This window comes from Epinephelus moara, chromosome 14 (genome assembly GCF_006386435.1).
Source record: "Epinephelus moara isolate mb chromosome 14, YSFRI_EMoa_1.0, whole genome shotgun sequence".
Lineage (NCBI taxonomy): Eukaryota > Metazoa > Chordata > Actinopteri > Perciformes > Serranidae > Epinephelus > Epinephelus moara.
In genome coordinates, this window is record NC_065519.1 from 30,920,073 (window position 1) to 30,939,814 (window position 19,742).

The 19,742-nt window shown below is 42.6% G+C and overlaps 2 protein-coding genes across 4 annotated transcripts in view; both read right to left on the minus strand.

Moving 5' to 3' along the window:
• Positions 1 to 2,454: 2,454 nt before the first annotated feature.
• Positions 2,455 to 19,742, minus strand: part of LOC126400681 (butyrophilin-like protein 3) — a 101,753-nt gene continuing 84,465 nt past the window's right edge. Inside the window, exons 3-4 of the mRNA XM_050061580.1 lie at positions 6,717 to 7,064; positions 2,455 to 6,565 (exon numbers count right to left, since the gene is read on the minus strand). Of these exons, the coding sequence (XP_049917537.1) occupies positions 6,402 to 6,565; positions 6,717 to 7,064 (512 nt within the window). The 3' untranslated portion in view covers positions 2,455 to 6,401. The remainder of the gene's footprint in view (positions 6,566 to 6,716; positions 7,065 to 19,742) is intronic.
• LOC126400682 (Fc receptor-like B) overlaps positions 12,635 to 19,742 on the minus strand; it is a 37,118-nt gene continuing 30,010 nt past the window's right edge. Inside the window, exons 1-6 of one of the 3 annotated variants that reach the window (XM_050061582.1) lie at positions 16,651 to 17,901; positions 16,396 to 16,431; positions 14,029 to 14,292; positions 13,707 to 13,949; positions 13,180 to 13,371; positions 12,635 to 13,062 (exon numbers count right to left, since the gene is read on the minus strand). In XM_050061582.1, the coding sequence (XP_049917539.1) occupies positions 12,950 to 13,062; positions 13,180 to 13,371; positions 13,707 to 13,949; positions 14,029 to 14,292; positions 16,396 to 16,431; positions 16,651 to 16,681 (879 nt within the window). In that variant the 5' untranslated portion in view covers positions 16,682 to 17,901 and the 3' untranslated portion in view covers positions 12,635 to 12,949. Of the gene's footprint in view, positions 13,063 to 13,179; positions 13,390 to 13,706; positions 13,950 to 14,028; positions 14,293 to 16,395; positions 16,432 to 16,650; positions 17,902 to 19,742 lie in introns of those variants that run through there. The other 2 variants (XM_050061581.1, XM_050061583.1) reach the window with 2 other exon arrangements.

A 19,742-nucleotide genomic window follows, 5' to 3' on the forward strand; every position in this document is an offset into this window, starting at 1 on the left:
TGGAAACACTTGAAGTCAGGAGGGGAAGTACCAGCAGAAAATGTACAGAATAACAGGAGGCTGTGAGCAACAGGCGGTGTAAACTAAAAGCTGCGGTGAGGTCTGACAGACTGCTGCAGCAGGAAGTCACAGAAACACATCCTGTTAGATCTGATGCAGATTATTAAAATATTATCAGACTCATATATCAGTTTGTTCTCAGGCTCTGGTTGTTTTAATTATGATATTGTAACATATTAAATGCTTTACAGGTGATCTGTAGTTTATGTTGATGGTTCATGAACTCTGCTGTAAGTCAGCATCATATCAGTGTGACCTGTCCCCTCAGCTACACAGGCTGAATACACTGTGTCTGACTGTGAGCTTCATATTTGATACAAGACAACAGCTTTCATTAAACATCAGTCAGTCGGTGACTGAACCTGCTCAGGCCTGACTCAGCTCCAACCAGCCTGATCTGTGTGTCCCAACACCCACACCACCATACTATAGTCTGCCACAAACACATCCAGTACGTCCCAATACAGAGTGTGTCAAATGCAGTGTGCCGAAAATATGTCCTACTGCATCCAGTCTGATTTTACAGTCTGTGAAGCAGCAGGCTTTACTGGTTATTCTGACCCACAATCCTCTGCACAGCAGACGATACTTCACATCCAACAGGTCCACTGAACGTCACACACAAACATTTAAACTGATCAGATTCATTTAGATAAAACAGTTTGATGTGTTTGTGTCAGATCTGCTGTTTTGATCAAAGATCAAACATTTGATCTCAAGGTCAAACTCGTTTTGACACATTCAGGATCTTCTGTGTAAAGACACACATGTACATACAACTCAATGTACATCAACAACCAAAGTGTGTGTGAACAAGTCAAAGTGTGTGTGAACAAGTCAGAGTGTGTGTGAACAAGTCAAAGTGTGTGTGAACAAGTCAGAGTGTGTGTGTTCAGAGCAGACATGTTTGAGGACTAAAGTGTCAAAGTGCTGTGTGTGTGTTTAACTGCTCAGTAAAGATGCTGCTGCTGTTGTTACTCATCTCTTCCTGCTTCATGAGTCTGTGTCTCACTTTGTCTTCAACCTGCAGAACAACACGCAGGGAAAACTCCTGGAATACAGTGTTGTTTCAGTTTCGTTTCATGTCAGCCATTCCAGAGATGACTGAGGACACGTCTTCGGTCTGTTCGTTCAGTGTAACTTGGCTCACAGCCAGAGAGAGCTTGTTAAACAGGAACTAAAATGGAGACCCACAGCGTGTGTCTTTGTTACAGTAAACACACAGTCAGAGTTTGAGTCTCCTGCTCAGCTCAGAGTTCATGGTGACCTGACCTCACATTTAGACTTTGGCTGAACTCTGTAACTGATGAGAGTGTCTATCAGAGGTGCTGCAGCTGCTCTCTGAGGCTGTAACATCGCTCTTCCTGCTTCATGAGTCTGTCCAGAATATGTTTTCCTTCAAACTGCAGAATAAGCTGCAGCGAAGGCTCCTGAATAAAAGCACAGTCTCAGTTTAGTTTGCAGTGAGTTACAGTTACAGTCATCTGATGAAACTTCTTTTATTTCTGTATCCAGTTGTCACTTGGCTCACAGCCAGAGAGACGCATAAATAATAAAGCCAGAGAACTGCAATTTAAAGTTATACTCCGGCTTCAAATTACTCCAGTGAAACGTAACAAGTTTAATCCTCTGCTTTGAAAATATTGTAATTGTAATTGTAATATTGTACAAGTGTAAAATCAACGAAGGCTCATATTTTTGACTGTCCTTTTGTTATTGATTTCTGGTATAAAGTGTGTAACGAAATTGATGCTATTTTTCAGAAGAAGCTGTTTCTGGAACCCATTTTTTGTTCCAGTCTGTTCAATGTACTGCTGTGAACCTTGCTCCCCTCTCACTTAAGTTGCTTCAGGTTTTGTTATTTATTGCAAGGAGATGTATCCTTCTCCACTGGATATCGGACACTGCGCTTACTGTCTCGCATTGACTCAGGAGCATATTGGAACTCATCCCTCTTGAAGTAACAAGTTTTGGGCTGAAAAACAAACCATTCAAATTTTTAAATATCTGGAACCCTTTTTTGAACTATACTGGGGAAGATGGGGCCCGTGCCCTTCAGAGGGGCTTGACTGGTTTGGCATGGTCTGAAATAACTGGGCACAGTCATTCTTAGTAGGTTATGATTTAGTCACTATATTTGATGAGTCCCGATGCTATATTTTGCATCTTTTTTACTTTTTTTTTTTTACTTTTTTTTCTTCTCCTCTCTTTTTACTTTTTTTCTTCTCCTCTCTTTTATCTTACTTTACTTATTTATTTTTTCTCACTTGTTATTATTATTAATATTATCCTCATTATAGTTTTAATCACCTTCCTGTTCTTGTTCATGTACACTGTGTAAGAGAGAAGCTGAGGTCAGTCTCTACTGACGGACAATGAGGAGGAAGTGAAACCACTTCCTGTCTCAGAGTGAGATGGTGGGGGAGGGGCAGAGTGAACACTGTGAGCAGCAGCATTAACCTCCATTTAATCATGTCTGATGACAGTGACAGGTCCAGACAGGTCAGCTTCATGTGTCAGTTACAGAGCTTCAGTTAAACACATTTAAGTTTTCTTCAGCACATTGTTTAAAAGTCATGATATAAAGCCGAGGCCTCCTGTCTGACTTATTCTGCACACACACTGTAACAACATCACTTCTTTCACATTAATGACACTGAGCAGCTGTTTGGCCTTAAAAACCTCAATGATCAGCTGTTACAGTAACACATACACTGTAACATGTCATCAGTGACATGAAGTCAGCATGTCTTCTGTTCCTCAGTGTTGTGTTATTGATTAAAGGCTTCAGATGAAGAGATTTAGAAACACTGGAGGCTCAGTAGCTTTCAGCACTTGTTGTTTTTAGTATTATTTATTGATAAAAAATATTTTGGACCAGTTTGCTCTGGGAGGCTTTACTAGTGTTACACACAGCACAGCTTTCATGATCAACAGGCACACAAACAGAATTATTTACTCCACAAAAATGTTTTTATATTTACAGTACTTGTTGGGATTAACCCTTTAAAACAGGTGAGTTGAGATATTGACCGCTACAGTCAGGGAGCACACAGTCATCGATCAGATTTAAGCTCTTCACTGGCAGAGTGAGGAACTGTACACGGTGCAGCTTAAGAGTGCATAATGTCAAATAATGTAACGTGAAAGCTATTGATGAAAATAGACTTTTTCACTAAAAAACAAATGGAGTTTGTTTAAAACATTCATATAAAATAGAAAGAGCATGAAACCCATTTAGAAAGAGGTGTGCCTTAAGCCTAGTTCACATTACACAATTTTCACCACGATTTTGACGTCGCCGAGGATCTTGAGAGCCACGTTGGGTCGGAGGTGAGTCGGCAGGTAGACTGCCCTCATGTGTGAACAAGCCTCCGAGCCAGTCGTCCCCTCGTCTGAGACTGGGACTGGATATCTGGCATGCTAGAAAACTGGAGAGGTCTGATACGACTGACAAAGAGCACCAGTTAATGAGAGGCGGGATACGTCCCACGTCAGCACGCAGGAGGACGGAAGAAATGTGAGGAGGACAAGCCGGCAAGCATGAATATCAGAATATCCGTTGAATATCCAACGTCAAACTAACTTCACCTCGGTCAAATACCCAGCATTAACTAAAGGCATTTATACATTATCATATATGTTCTGCATACGTTCTATGTGAGTACTTCACTACATACAAACTGTGACAGTGGCCACTGTTACTTTAGCCTCACACAGAAACCACATTAATAGTGCATCCACAATCACAATGGCACCGGCAAGCCAGCTAGGCTACTCAGTTAGCTCAACACTGGGCTAATACACAATTACTGCTTCAAACCTTACCAACATTACAACAGTGCAACAGCACATCTAACATCATAAAACACAGAGAAATAACCAAGCCATTTGGCCATATGAACACCTTAGCAGCAATTAGTCATGTGCGAGTCATGAACGAATCGTTTGAAACGTGAGATTCTTTTTACTGACTCGTCTCCATTAACTCATTCACTGACTCGCCCCTGCTACCACAAGCTAACTGCGAAAAGGAGACCAGGCAACATGTGACTATTGTGCAATTGTTAACTGCATTTGTGTGAATATAGCAACATAATGTGTTAATGTGTAATAGTCCAGTGGGAGAAGCAACACACCTCATTTCAACTCAACCAAGTCAATCAAGTACCTCGAGAACCCGATTCACTTTAGTGAGTGACTCATGACTCATACAGAAAAAGGAAGCGAGTATCCATCACTAGCAGCAAAACCAGACTTACATCATCAGTGACTTCTGCACCACAGACAATTGCACTGCAGAATGCACGGAGTGAAAGACACGGAAGTAACCTGCGATGCAAAACAAGATTTCAAAATAAGAATCTCAGGAACAAAATGTCCATAAATGTGAAGAATTCACTAAAGTACTTTTACTTCAGTAAAATGTCTTTACAGGAACAGTTGACACAAAACAACAGGATCTATCAAACACGAATAATGCAATAATGTATAAAATAAAATAAGAGCAGATCTGTTTGTAAAAACCTGTCAGATTCTGTTCACGCTCACTGCGCACGATGAGGCAGGGATTCATGGAGGACATGAGAAATGAATTACGTTCAGTCTGGTCCTCCACTGGGACCAGATTGAGAGGCCAGATTGAAAATGGAACTATTGCTGCATGTATCCACTTAATCTGACTGGAGTCGGGCTCCGTGTTCTGCGCATGCTACACTTTTTTTTTTGTGGGCTTTCACCCAGAAGAAGAAGGAGATGACGTAGCAACATAACCGAAAATGGGCATATATAATCCTATCAACGGGAAATACTATTCGTTGGTTTATTTTTAGAGCCAAGTCCAAACTGTTTTGTCCGTCAGAACAGGCTACTTTTCGTTGAAAAGGAACTCGCTTGATGCGCGGCTTGCCATCTTTTCTTCTCTTTCTCACATCTGAGCTGTCACGTGACGACGTCACATCCAAAAACTTTATCAAATGTCATTGTTACGGGTCTCAGGAATGAGTGCCACAGTAAAAAATGTGTAAACCTGTATGAAGCAGGTAGAACAGAGGCAATGAGGACAAGGTGCGCTGCGTTTCCTTCCATATTGCTTCTCCTGGTTGTTTTATTAACAAGTTACATGTAAACAAAAGATTTCAGTTCTATGCAATTCAGTTTCTTTTGTTCTTTTCAGTCTCTTCCCTTTGTTCAGTCCATGACTTTCAGTATCTCACAATTCTTACAGTTTCACTAAAGCATCCATTTACAATTTCTGTGGTAAACACAAACTGTTGACTTGTACATTAAAGTAAAACCTTTCATTAAACTTCTATAATAATTACAGGCCACTGAAATTAAATACTATGTAATGCTTATGTTACATGTTTTAGAAGTTTCAGAAGGAAACACACTTCATCACATCATAAACAATCAGCATTCAATGAACTGTTTCAATCTTTAAGTGTTAACCAAGTCCATATTAAGTAAAGTGCATCTTAATTACAAACAATATATTTTTGAAATATTCACAGTGTGCAGGAGCCCTTAAACACTTAACACCTCTCCGTCACGTTTGTGGCACAAAATGGCGCCACCTCAAACTCCTATAAACTAACTCCTTTCACTGCTCTTTTATGCATGTTAAAGTCGCTACAAACACTCCATTCTTCCAGCAAACACTCACATAAATAAAGGCTGACATTTTAGCGGAGGTAGTTGTGGTTTATTATTGTACTCGGAGGTCAGAAATTCCCAGCTCTCAGTCATAAGTTTAACTGGTCAAACTATTTCAGGTGCGCCACATCATCTCCCGACAACAGTTAAGGGCAGTTATAAGAGAAACGTTATAGCCTATTATTAGTTTTAAATTGTAATTAGTATTAAATTGAAAACTCAACCACACATACACAGGTGCTGGACAAACACTCATTATTATATCGTTAATAGATAAATTATATGTAATATTATATCAGGCCCCTATAGGCCTCTGTGCGGCAGATTTTTTTAATGACGGTAATGAAACTGATACCGTTGCTATTTTTAGATACCGCGGGATACCGTATTATCGCCCAACCCTAACACAAACCCTCCACCACCATAAGGTAGTGATTCGTGGAGGGAGAATTATTTACTGGAGTGAAATGTCTCCACATACGTTACACAAAACAACAGGATTCACGCAAAATGAAAATTTAAATAATGTATAAAAAATAAAATATGAGCAGATCTTTCAGTAAAACCTGAGAGATTCTGTTCACATTCAGTGCACATGATGAGGTAGTGATTCATGGAGGAGAGACATGATTGGCTGAAACAGACCATCATGGTGAACAGTCTCAAACAGCAGAGGTAAACATGGTTTACAGGTTTCCTGCTTCATCAGCAGCAGACCGTTCTGATCTTTGGTCCTTACGTCTCTTATATCTCCAGACAGCAACAAACACTGCAGCAGCTAAAAGAAACACTGCAACACCTCCTGCTGCCAGTCCAACGTATAGATGAGGGAAGTTTCCATCCTCTGAACCTGCAGATAGAAATAAATCAGAGTCAGTAAATGTGTGATTAGTTGAACAGCCTTCATTTGTCTTGTGTATTTCTGATGTTTGACTCTCAGGAATAAACTGCAGCTCCAACCTGATACACAGACACACACACTGAGCTCCACACACACTCACCTGTAACCTCCAGGTAGATGACTCTGATTGGATCAGTCTTGAGGATGGCTCTCTTGCTGTGTCTTGATCCATCTGCTACAACTCGACACTCGTATCTTCCAGCGTCGCTGCTGGTCACATTCTTCAGCGTTAAAGACACGTCTCCGTCCTTCAGCTCTCTGTCCACCAGCTCCACCCTGCCTTTAAAGGATGGATGCTGTTTGGTTGGGTCTGAGAGTCCATCTCTGTAAAAGAAGACGTACTGTGACTCCAGGTCAGGTCTGGTCCACTCTACAACTAAGATGGAGACATTACCAGCCTCACATCTCAGAGTGACGTCATCTCCAGGGTGCACTGTCACATGTTGGTCTGAAAAACAATAATAACCATCCAGAGTCAAAAAGTGTTTCCATCTGTAAAGTACAGAGAGTTTAAACAGGAGGTCTCTACACACACACACACACACACACACACACACACTTGATAGTGTCAGATTTGTTGGGACACATGAAGCTGCTTTAACATTTGGACGTACACTTAAACTTCATTCAGTTCATTCAGTGTGTCTTTAATAAACATCTCTCTGAGTTGATCTCACTGCTTTCACACTTCAACCAAAAACTCTGCTTGTGTTTAACCACAGGTTCAGCTGATGAGTCCCGGGGCGCCGGAAAGGGGGAAAAAGGAGAAGGATTCTAGGGGCCCATGATTAAGAGGGGTCCAGAGAGGCCCCCAATAAAATCATAATACTGACAAAAAATAATATGACACTAAGTTATTAACTAACTTATAATCACAAATATATTTTATTTACAATGTACTGGTAACAATAACTTTATTTGTTTTGGAAACATTAACTCCCCCCCTCTATTTAGTAAAATGGTTCAGTCTGACTGGATCAGCTGCAGTGCGCCATAATTTGTCACAGACAGCGGGTAAGGAGGCGGAGACGGCAATATGCCTCAAAAATCAGGTAGCCAAAAACAGAAAGAAAGGAAGCTAAGAGAGGAGAAAGAAGCAAAGGGTCGACAGTATGTCACCCAGTATTTCAAAAAGCAAGGTGGGTTTGTTAGTGGTTCATGTGGTGGAAAGTTATGGAATATTAACTGTGTCCCTGGTCTATAAGCAACTTATAGACCAGGGACACAGTTAATATTCAGAAGAAGGTGATCATTTTAGTTAGGGAGGAGCAAGCAAACAACTTTTTTTTTTTTTAGCTGAGCGAAAGCCCTATAACGTACACTCTACAGAGTCAGGTCCAGGATCCTCTTCAAGTTTGTCGGGGGGGAATGTGGAAGTGGAGGAAGAGATTGTTCTTTTTTCACAAATATGGGAATGACAGTCAAAAATACCATCAAAATGCATAGTTTTATGTAAAATAGCATCAAAAATTTTTTTGGTGGCCTCCCGGCCAGCTGTATTAGTCCCCCAGTAGGAATTATTTTCATGGGGCCCAAAATCCCTGGCGGCACCCCTGGATGCGTCCTCCCCTCAACTCTGTCACCATTCAACCAATCACAGCACAGCACAGCACAGCCTGATGCTCCTCCCTCTGTCTCACCCCTCCTCTACAAACCTCTCTCCAAACTGTGCAGTGTGAAACAGTTTGTATGATCACTCCTTTGTGTTTGAAGTCACTGACAAAGTTACAACACTTATAAACTACACATCCAACAATATATATGTGGTGTAGATGTATATATATATATACACACACACATCTACACACTTAAGAAAACAAGGTCAAATTTCATTTTCTAGAACAAGACATTGTTTCATTACTCAGGTCAGAAATAATATCTCCATGAATCTCTTCACAATAAAAGCTGATATTTACCAGAAGCTGCTGCACACAGAGGGAACAACAGGAGCAGGAATGGAGCCATGAGAGCTGAGAGGATGATGATCTTTATCTGCTGCTGCATCTTCTGTCTCTTGCTTGTTGAGCCCTGTGTCTGAAGTGAACTGTCTGAAACTGGTTAGGGCTGGTTTTGTCTGAGTGGGTGGAGCTCACATCTGGGGTTACTCAAGGACACGATATCAGCCCAGGAAGAGAACTGAAAGTTAAAGTCTTCCTTTCAGGCATGACTTGTCTCTGTGACGTGTTGAACAGGGCTCATTTAGTCAGACAGTTCACTTTAATAACATATGAACATGTTTATTAGAAATAAGTTGTCAAGTCCATGAGATATCTACAGCTATATACAGCTCAGCTTATTGAAGAATATACATGTGTCATTTCATGTTCCTGTTATGTTATTGAGCTGATTGATACGGGCTGGACACAATATTAGAGACACCTCTCATTGTAACTCAGTGCAGTTCAACAGCAGCACAATCGGCATCATCATCATCCTCATCATCATCACCATCATCATCAAGGTTAATCAACATCATGTGAACATTACATCCTTCATGACTATTACAGGACTGTTAGACTGCATCAGTTTCACTTAGCTGTACCTAATAACCTAATGAGTAACACATGGTGCACCTCCACTGACATTATTGAGACGTTTTGCTCCCCATAGAGTTCATAACAGTGAAATGCAGACCATTCTACCTGCCAAGGGAGTTTACTGTGGTGTTTCTCACTGCTGTTTACATACCCCCGCAAGCAAACATTAAGTTAGCGCTGGCCAGTCTGCACAACGCTATCCACCCACTAAAAAATAATCACCCAGATGGCGTGTTTATAATAGCAGGGGACTTTAATCACGCTAACCTGAAGACTGTGATGCCAAATTTTTATAAGTTTATTGATTTCCCGACTAGAGGTAATAATATTCTGGACCAGGTCTGCTGTAACATTGCAAAAAGGGTTACAAAGCATCCTCCTCCCCCCACCTTGGTCGGTCCAACCACATCAGTCTGCACCTAACTATATAGACCTCAACACTTACACCACATCCATATTGGATTACATCACCTTCTGCATGGACAGTGTCACCACATGGAAGACAGTACGGACACTCTCTAACCATAAGCCATGGATGAACCGTGCTGTGATTAGTCTGCTGAGGGCCCGGGATGCTGCTTTCCACTCAGGTGACACAGAGGCCTATAGAACAGCAAGGTCCAGACTGAGGAAAGGCATCAGGGAGGCAAAGCACAGCGACAAGAAGCGTATTGAGGAGCATTTCAACAGCTCTGACTCCTGACGTGTCTGGCAGGGTATCAAAACCATTACCGGCTACAACAGCAACAACACCAGCTCCACACATGCACAAAGTTCATCCCTCGCCGACGACCTGAACTGCTTTTTTTCCAGGTTTGATTGCACTGACAGCAGTTACAACACGAGGGCACAGCAGGAACCCTCACCACTAGTGCTGACCCCCCACGAGGTGAGACGGACCCTGCAGCACATCATCTCCAACAAGGCCACTGGACCTGACGGAGTACCAGGCCGGGTTCTGAAGCACTGTGCAGGGGAGCTGACAGCAGTGCTCACGGATCTATTTAACATTTCCCTGCAGCAGGCCTCTGTTCCCACATGCCTCAAGTCAGCAACAATCATCCCTGTGCCAAAACAATCAGCCATCAGGTCTCTTAATGACTATCGGCCAGTGGCCCTGACACCAGTAGTGATGAAATGCTTCGAGTGTCTCATACTGACACACTTGAAGAACAGCATCCCCCCCTCCCTGGACCAACACCAGTTTGCCTACAGGGCAAACAGGTCGACTGAGGATGCAGTGTCACTAGCTCTCCATACTACCCTGACACACCTGGAGCAGAGGGACAGCTATGTGCGGATGCTATTCATTGATTATAGCTCCGTCTTTAACGCCACCAACCCCCCCGCCCACAAACTGGCCACCAAACTGGACCTCCTGGGCCTCAACACACCTGAGCAGCTGGGTCCTCGACTTCCTCACCGGTTAACCACAGACCGTGCACATGGGGAGACAAGTCTCCTCCAGCATCACCCTGAGCATTGGTGCACCACAGGGCTGCGTGTTGAGCCCCTTCCTCTTCTCCCTTTACACACTCGACTGCAAACCCACCAATGAGGCCAACACCATCATAAAGTTTGCAGATGACACAATCGTAGTAGGCAGGATCACGTCAAACGACGAGGCTGCCTACAGGACAGAGGTTGCGAACCTGGTGAGCTGGAACTGTGAAAACAACTTGATCCTCAACGCAGCAAAGACAAAGGAGATGATCCTGGATTTCAGGAGGAGTCAGAAGTCCTTCACTCATCGCCCCATTAACATCAATGGCGAGGCAGTGGAGGTCGTGCAGAGCTTCAAGTACCTCTGAGTCAACATCAGCCACAACCTAACCTGGACCGTCAATACCATGGTGACAGTCAAGAAAGGACACCAGAGGCTCCTCTTCCTGAGGTGCTTGAAGATGGCACGCCTCCCAAAATAGCTGCTAGTGAGCTTCTACAGGTCAGCCATCGAGTCAGTCCTTACGTACTGCATCTCAGCATGGTACTCTGGCTGCATAGGAAGGCTCTCAAGCGGATTATCAAGATTGCTGAGAGGATCATCGGCACCAAGCTCCCCAGACTACAGGACATCTACAGGACCCGCTGCATCCAGAGGGCCACGGGCATTATTAGGGACATCACACACCCTGGACACTGCCTCTTCACCCCCCTGCCTTCTCGAAGGCGTTATAGGACATTGCAGGCCCGCACAACATTCTTGAACTCTGCCCCCCTCCCTCCACCCTCCTTCTTTCCAGGAGCCCCTCACCCATCTATCATTCTCTCTCTCTTTCTCTCTCTAGAGACATATGGTGCATTCACTGTCACACTGTGTAACATATGAATTACAGTCAACATCGCCCTCTGCTGGACTCAGAGTTACACTGCTTCTACTGTTCATCAATACATTTGGTAAAACTGTCCAACAACATTAGAGAGTGTTAAAATGATCACAGTAACTGAGCCCTCCTCAGTCTGCTGAGGGTTAATGAATGATCACCTGGGGACACTTGTTAGTCTGTTCCAATGTGTTTTCACTGAATGTCAGGAAGGACTCTTGACTCTGGAGGCGTCCGCCCAAGAAAGGATCCTTGACTTTGAGAAAAACCTGTTGTGCAGCTCAAGAATATCTTGCCAATCCTTCTCTGAGAGGAGACCCTGGCCAAAAATGTGGTGTCAGCCTAGACTTACATTATGTGTAGGTATCAGTGGGCTGTATTTGCCATCAGTACAGAATATTATTTGCCATGTAGGTGGATGATGATGAAAATGTCACGTGAACACTTTAAAGTAACACAAGTCGTTTCTGCTGCTGAAGTAAACAGGAGTTAATGATGGATTCTTCTGACTGACTGAAATGTGTCATTTATAATAACAGTGTGTGGATTATTTTACTAATAAAATATGATCAGTTTTATCCTAGTTCTCATCACACAGGCGTCTCATGTTGCATGTTGCTGCAGTGATGAATCAGAGTGTAAATTAACAACACTATCACTGCGACTGAAATAAACTTTGCATAAGTTAAAATCATGTGTTTAGTGTTTAAATGATCTAAGTGTTTGTGGAAATAGAGCCCTGGAACAATGAACTTATTCTACTGACCTATAACAGCATATAGACTCCTCTTTTAATATCTGAGACTCTGGACTTTCATTCATGGAAACTTTTGTGTTCAGTGATCTGACTGGTCAGAGGTCTCGGTGTTGACAGGCTGTGATCAGGTTAGCTGTTCAGCATCAGTTACCCTGGTAATTTATCCCAAGAGAACCAGTTTGTAGCACTGAAAACCTGAAGTTAACCCTGAAGTTACTTCCTAACTCCAAAACCTGCTTCATAGTACAGGCCTCAAGTCTACCAGACAAAACCACATGATCACATGAGAACAAAACACAGAGAGAAAAGATGCTCATCATTTTGTTTGATTTCATGTGAAGAGATTTAAAACTTGAAAAATCATGAACAACAGCACGACTCACAGCAGAATCTGAACAACTATCAGCTTTAATTTGGACCAAAAACATGTCAACTGCTTCATTGACAGTAAACACATCAGGACATCTGTCCAGGGGCCTGAATCATGAGTCAGCTTTAACTGAGTCACCCTGAGTTCTCAGGCTCCACTGAACCTGACACACAGCTGCTCACATTAGAAGATTAGAAGAGTTTAAAGAGAGTCAGAGATCCTGAGTTCAACATCATCTACAAGTCAAACTACAACATGTGGAGTTCCACAGGGAAGCGTTCTGGGTCCTCCACTGTTTCTCATCTACCAAGGACCTGAAACATTTTAGCTTCATTTCACATCAGTTCAGAAGTGATGCTCCGTGGTGACAGCAGTGATGACATCATCATAGTCATCATCCAATCCCTCCTCAGCCTGGGTGGGCGGGGTTATCACCATGGAGATGGGCAGGACATTTCCTACAGTCAGAGCAGGTTAGAAAGAGTTCTGTTAGAGACAACTGTCAGTCATCAACACCAGAGTGACTGATTGATTGATTGATTGATTGATTGATTGATTGATTGATACATACATACCTGTGGGCCGTTGTCGATATAAAGACACCATGATGAAAGTGGAGATGCAGTATGGACAGAACACCACCAGGTGGCAGAGCAATCTGAACACAAGGTGGAGGTGGTCTGAGTCAGGGGGCGGGCCTGCAGATATGGGCGGGGTTACACCAGAGGTCGGGGCTGCAGATGTGAGTGGGGCCTTGATAGGTCTACCTGTAGAGAGAATCCCACCTGGTCAGGTGAATATCTGGATGAATGAACCCCTGAAATCAAAGGTAACCTCCTGACCTGTGAAAAAGGAAAAAATGCCAGCACTCACAGATGTCCTTTTGGTAAATTTAATAAACCAACTTGGGTGGCAGTACCAGAAACACAGACGTTTTGACAGAAAGTCTTCTTCAGTGAAGAAGACTGAAGAAGACTTTCTGTCGAAACGTCTGTGTTTCTGGTACTGCCACCCAAGTTGGCAGTTTTTGGCCGTGCACCTTTCGAGGGGATTTATTTTGAGAGTGCTTGCTTCTTTCCTACGTGATTTTTAACTTCCTGACCTGTGACAGTGAGCCAGCTGGGTGGAGACTCTCCATGACCTGTGATGTCACACTTGTAGAGGCCTTCATCAGACCTGGTTACATGGCGGATGGTCATGTGACCTGCAGGCTCAGTCCTGATGAAGGAGCCATCTTCATAGAAAGCAGCTGGGAGGTTGGAGGACGTCTTTGTTTTACAGTGCAGAGTGACATCATGTCCCTCCATCACAGGGAGGACAGGACTCTGCAGGATCACTGATCCACCTCAACACAGAGACAAACTACAGCATTTCATCCATTTACACACAGCTTCATCAACACTGACTCCACAGTCTGATCTTACCAGTGACACTGATGTTGATGCTCTTACTGGTTGCTCCCTCTCTGGACTCACACCAGTAAACTCCACTGTCCCATGGGACCATGTATCTGATATTACAGACAGAACCAGCAGATCTTCCCCAGCCAGTTCCACATTCAGTTCTGGTGTCTGTGGTTGTGTTCCTCCTCAGAGTCCATCCAGCAGAGCTGTCGTCCTCCTCACAGCTCAGAGAGACAGACTGTCCTTCAAACATCTGAGAGCTGCTGGGACTCACAGTCAGAGAGGCTGCAGGGAGGAGAGGATGTGATAGTTAGAAAATAAAATGATGATCTTTTACATTTTCAATTAAAGATTTGATATCTCCCTGAAGGTTCAAAATGGCAGCCATTACAGAGCAACACATCTTCATCATTTGAGCCAACATTTTTCTGCCCTATTACAATACCTATATGACACTCTTTAATACGCAGCAACCTTTCCCATTTCAGTTCCCCATCCTGAAAAGTAGCTGCTCCAGGAGCTTTCAGCTTCCTGGTAATAATCAAGGAAAATATAAAAGAAGGAAAGATGATGACATCAGTGACAGTGTTCAGTTCTGTTGGAGTCAAATCAAACTATAACACATCATATCTTTGTTGTTTCACCTTTGACTGAAAAATCCTTCCACCAGATTAAGAAACAGTGACACGCATTAGGGTTTATAGTTTGATGTGACTCCAACAGAATTGAACACTGTCACTATCACATCCTCGTCCCTCCTCTCAGCCTCTTTGACCCACCCTGTGCTGTGTGGGTTTATTTCTCCATACATGGAGGGACGGTCGACAGACGCCCATCATCTCCCAAAACAGAGTTTCAGACATCGGCGTCGCCAGACAGATTTTACTGGGGCACGTACCCCAGTAAAAATTTCACCAGTAAAAAAATTCACTTCTGAGTTTTAACTCCACATAGCATACACAGTGCACACATGGCTACGGGCCCGAACGACGCATAGTGCGTCCAAATTCACACATGTTCTTCTCTATGGATTTTCTCCACGACCGTGCGCCATAGCGAGAAGCCACGCATAGCTTTCCTACAAGACCAAGCACTTGTCAGTAGTCCAACGTTTTTACAGCTAAAAAACAGATAAATTTACACTAAAATGATGTATAACAGAGCTTTCATATAGTTCTGCACACACATTACTCTTGGATGGATTACTCCCGAACGCAGGCTCGCACAGAAATGCGAAGCATATCACATGAAAGCAGAGCTTTCCAGTGATACCACACACATCATTGTGCTGTCATCCCATCACGCTACAAATCCAGATTAATTGTCTATAAAATAAAAACCTGACGAATTTCTTTACAACCCATTACACAGATCTTGTTATCAGTCACTTCATATAGTGAAGAATATCATATCTTACCACGTCTTAGGCTTGCGTGTGTTTCTCCCTGTCTATCCACATTTGTAGTCCGGCTTTCAAGATGCAAATATCTCCATATTGTCCAGTTGACACTCCATCAAACTTTGTATGAGAAAACCAGCCACTTCACCTTTGCGCACCCAGACAACTGCAGCCTAATTATGCATGCATGACAGGGCCGTAGTCACCATATACATTTAGGGGGACATGTGCCCCCCCACCAATGCCCAAAATGTCCCCCCAATATATAACTGAAACTGAAAAACAAATATTATCTTGGAGGACATCATTGCACTTGGTGGACTATTTTTCTATGATCTTAGATGTAAATATTGCATGTTTCTTTCAGATAAAACACATTTTTGACTTGTGAATGAGTCAATGGAATTTCTTGCAATAATGAAAAAATACTGGCAATCATGTCCGCCTGGCACAAATCACATGTTTTGGACTGTCCCACCATCATGGTTCTTATATTGTTTTGTCACCATAAAAATGGCTAAAAATATCTGGTTTTGTCGCCCAAAATTCGAAGTGCACAAGTAGTCCAAATGCATCAGTTCATTCAGGTGGTTAATCAAAGATCCAGTCAACAACATAATCTGATCTGATTGTATAGTTTAAAGCACTATTTAAGCTTTTTTATTATAAATAAGTGCTAAAAAAAAATATGCTCGCGGGCTTTGTGCGCGAGCATGCATTCTCTGTGCCCCAGCTGTGCCCCAGTACAGTCTTAAGTCTAGTGACGCCCCTGGTTTCAGACAGAATGCAAAATGTGAACATCTTTAATGTAGCTGTGAATAAATGAGGCCTCAGGCTTCTAAATGACAAATTGCTCTCAAATCAACAAGTCTAAACTCTCACAATAACTCTTTGACACATTGTAAATCTCACACTACAAATCTCACACTACATCTTCTGTCTACAGAGACTCAGCCATGTTTGAGATGTGACAGAAGAAGTTTGCTGACCTTGGTTTGTTGTGCAGCTCAGCAGTGAGGTCAGACCTGAAGACAAAGAACACTCAGGTTAGTTTGAGGCTGTGATACAACGAGACCTTCGACACAACTGATGAACACATGAGTGCAGCAAAACAGAAAGATCTTTGTATCACATACTGATGAATACAGAGAGGAGGAGGAAACAGATGAGAACTATAGATTTCTCATTTTTGTTGTATTTCTTTCAGTTTGATGATTTTAGAAACATAAACAGATGATACTTACAGAGCAGCAGCAGCAGAGAGGTTTCCTCCATCCTGTTACTTGGTGAAATGAGATGTACGTGTTGATGAGAGGTGTGATCAGCTCATGGTCACATCAAGTAAAAACCTCCTCCTTCCTCTGTGGCGGGCAGTGTTGTAGTTTCATCTCTACACACTGTTAGATTTCTTTGTTCAGTCAGAATAAAACAGATTAATTCAGTTTTAAAATGAGGCACTGAGTCTCAACATGGAGTGAAGAGAGATGAAAATTAAAACTAAGCAGCGACTGAAACATCAATGTAAAAAACAACGTGACAGTAACACCTCACTAACACCAACTCTGGGTGTGTGTGTTCATTGTTGTGATTGCAGGAGGTGAAAGTTGAAGCAACAAAGATTAAAGACTTTTTTTTAATCTATTAGATTTATGACAAAATTACTTAATTTTTTTTTTTAGTTTAGTTTAGTTTTCGGATGTTGGACAAAGAAAACAGAATACATTCATTTGAAAATATAAATGAAGAGAGAAAAAGAAAGAAAAAAAGAAAATGCAAAAGGAAATACAAATCCTATCATGACGCCCTTTTTAGAAATCTCTGCTATTTTTTTTTATAATTTTTTAGAGTCCATATGTCCGAAAAAGGGGATAGGGAGAAGCACTAAGCTTGTCATGCCCTACCCCTTGTTTATACCCCTGACCAGTTAATATTTAAAGTTAAATAAGCAGCATACTGACTTGATGATGATGTTCAAAGACACAGGCTGTATCTTCCTGTAGGTGGCCGCGGTTTAGTTGACAGGAAGTGGACCAGAGGTGGTTTTATATCTGCATGTGTGACAGCTTCTGTCTGTTTTACCCACTGAGCTGTGAACATACAGAGTGTAGCTGCACGCTATCAAACTACTCATCAACAATCAGAATCAGGTCTGTTGCTAAGTAAGTTTTAACATACAAGGAATCTGCCTTGTTGTTTTGGAGCATGAAGATGAAAATAAGACGATGAGCAGTAAAGATGTGCAGTAAAGTCAGGTGTAGTGTCTGTGGGGGCAGGATGAGAGTCTGTCAGAGGTCGTCCCAGGCCTTGTTCATGAGTCCAGCTGCACACAGGAAGAAACTGTTCTCATGCTGTGAGCTGTTGGTCCTGATGGACTGCAGCGTCCTACCACAGAGGAGTGTTTCAGAGGGTTTGTGTCCGGGGTTGGAGGGGTCTCAGGGTCCTGGAGGTGAACAGGTCCTGGAGGGAGGGCAGAGTGCAGCCAGTCAGCTTCTCAGTGGAGTGAATGATACGCTGCAGTCTGCTCTCGTCCTTGGCAGTGGCAGCAGCGTACGAGACAGTGACTGGTGACGATGACGGACTCACGATGGACAGTTTGAAAAAAATCAAATCGATGCAGCAGAATTAGAGATGTGGTCTTTCTTTATTACACACGTTCTGCTTCCTTGTCAAAACCTGGTGCCTACATTACCCACAATGCAGTGGTAGCCTGGAGCCTGGAGCAGAGACGAGGAGCTACAGAGGTCTGGTAAGCTCACTTGTTGTTGTGGTATTAGATATGGACAACAAGAGCATAAATGACTGTGTTGATCTTTGGATTCAACAACAGCTGCTCCACATGTGTTCACAACAATAAACTCCTTTTAGATACAGACACAAAGTGTCACGTCCAGTCAGTAACTTCAGGGAAATGACAACTACAGTCTCACTAATACACACAGGTGGAAATATCCTTCATCACAATCAACAACGTTCATCTCTGCCATTAGAAACTAACACAAGTGACCAGCTGCAGGAGAGAAACCACACGGCTGCTGCACCCACCTCCACAGAGGAAATGGTGGTTTGAACAGCTCTGAGACAAACATTCAAAGTGTTTGATGATGTCACATGACCAAGAGCTACCATGGGACAAACATCTCTTCAACAGCTCATCTGTTACCTTTGATTTCAGAGGTTCATTCATTCAGATATTCACTTGACCAGGTGGGATTCTGTCTACAGGTAGACCTAAAACCACAGCTCCTCCCACATCTGCAGTCCCAACCACAGACATAGCCATGCCCGCGCCTGCCTCCCTGGCCCCCTGACTCAGACCACCTTGTGTTCAGACTGCTCTGCCACCTGGTGGTGTTCTGTCCTTACTGCATCTCCACTTCCATCATGGTGTCTTTATATCGACAATGGCCCAAAGGTAACAATCAATCAATTGATGAGAGTTGTCTCTATCAGAATTCTTTATCAGCTGATCAGCTCACTCCAGTTCCCATTATCCGTTTTTGCAAGTCCACTCTTCATATATAAAACATCAGAGGTCATATCTGTCTTTATTTTACACAATGATATCATATTCACAATGTTTCTTCTTTTTCATCTTTCTGTCAGAGGGGGTCGCACTTTCTCATGTCTACATATTTTGTGTGTCAGAGCAGAGCTTCCGTGGAGGACTGCACATTTTCTTGTCAAGTTTGATTTTTATTTCTATTATTTTTTTGTTTAACCTTTATTTAACCAGGTTAGTCCCATTGTGATGGGGGATCTCTTTTTCAAGGGAGACCTGGCCAAGACAGCAGCGATACAGTCACATAGTTACAGTTTACACTAATTAGAAAAGCATTTACAAACACAGAGCAAACACTCACACAATCAGATTAAACATTTACAGACCGACAGCCTAGACTCTAGATTTCACTCTGTCTTTAAAATCTGTCCAAGGAATCAGTGTGTGTAAATGTAGTTCAGACTGAAGCTTGTTCCAAACATCAGGAGCTACAAACCTCAAAGATTTCTTTCCTAATTTCGTCCTTATCTTTGGAACAACCAGTTTTAAAATGTCCATCGAGCGGAGACTGTGACTTCCTCGTTTCCAGGTTAATAGTGAACTTAAGTTCGTAATGAATATCAGAGCCCCGTGATACACACTGTCCAACAGGAGAAGAGAATGAGCAGGTGCCTTCATATAAAGTATGTCTCTATAGTCAATTACAGGTAAAAATGTTGAGCCCACCAGTTTCCATTTTACATTAAAAGAGAAACAAGTCTTATTTCTGAAATAAAATCCCAATAAAAGCTTCGGCTTTTTAAAAACATACTGAATGTGCTCCTGAAAAGACAAGTG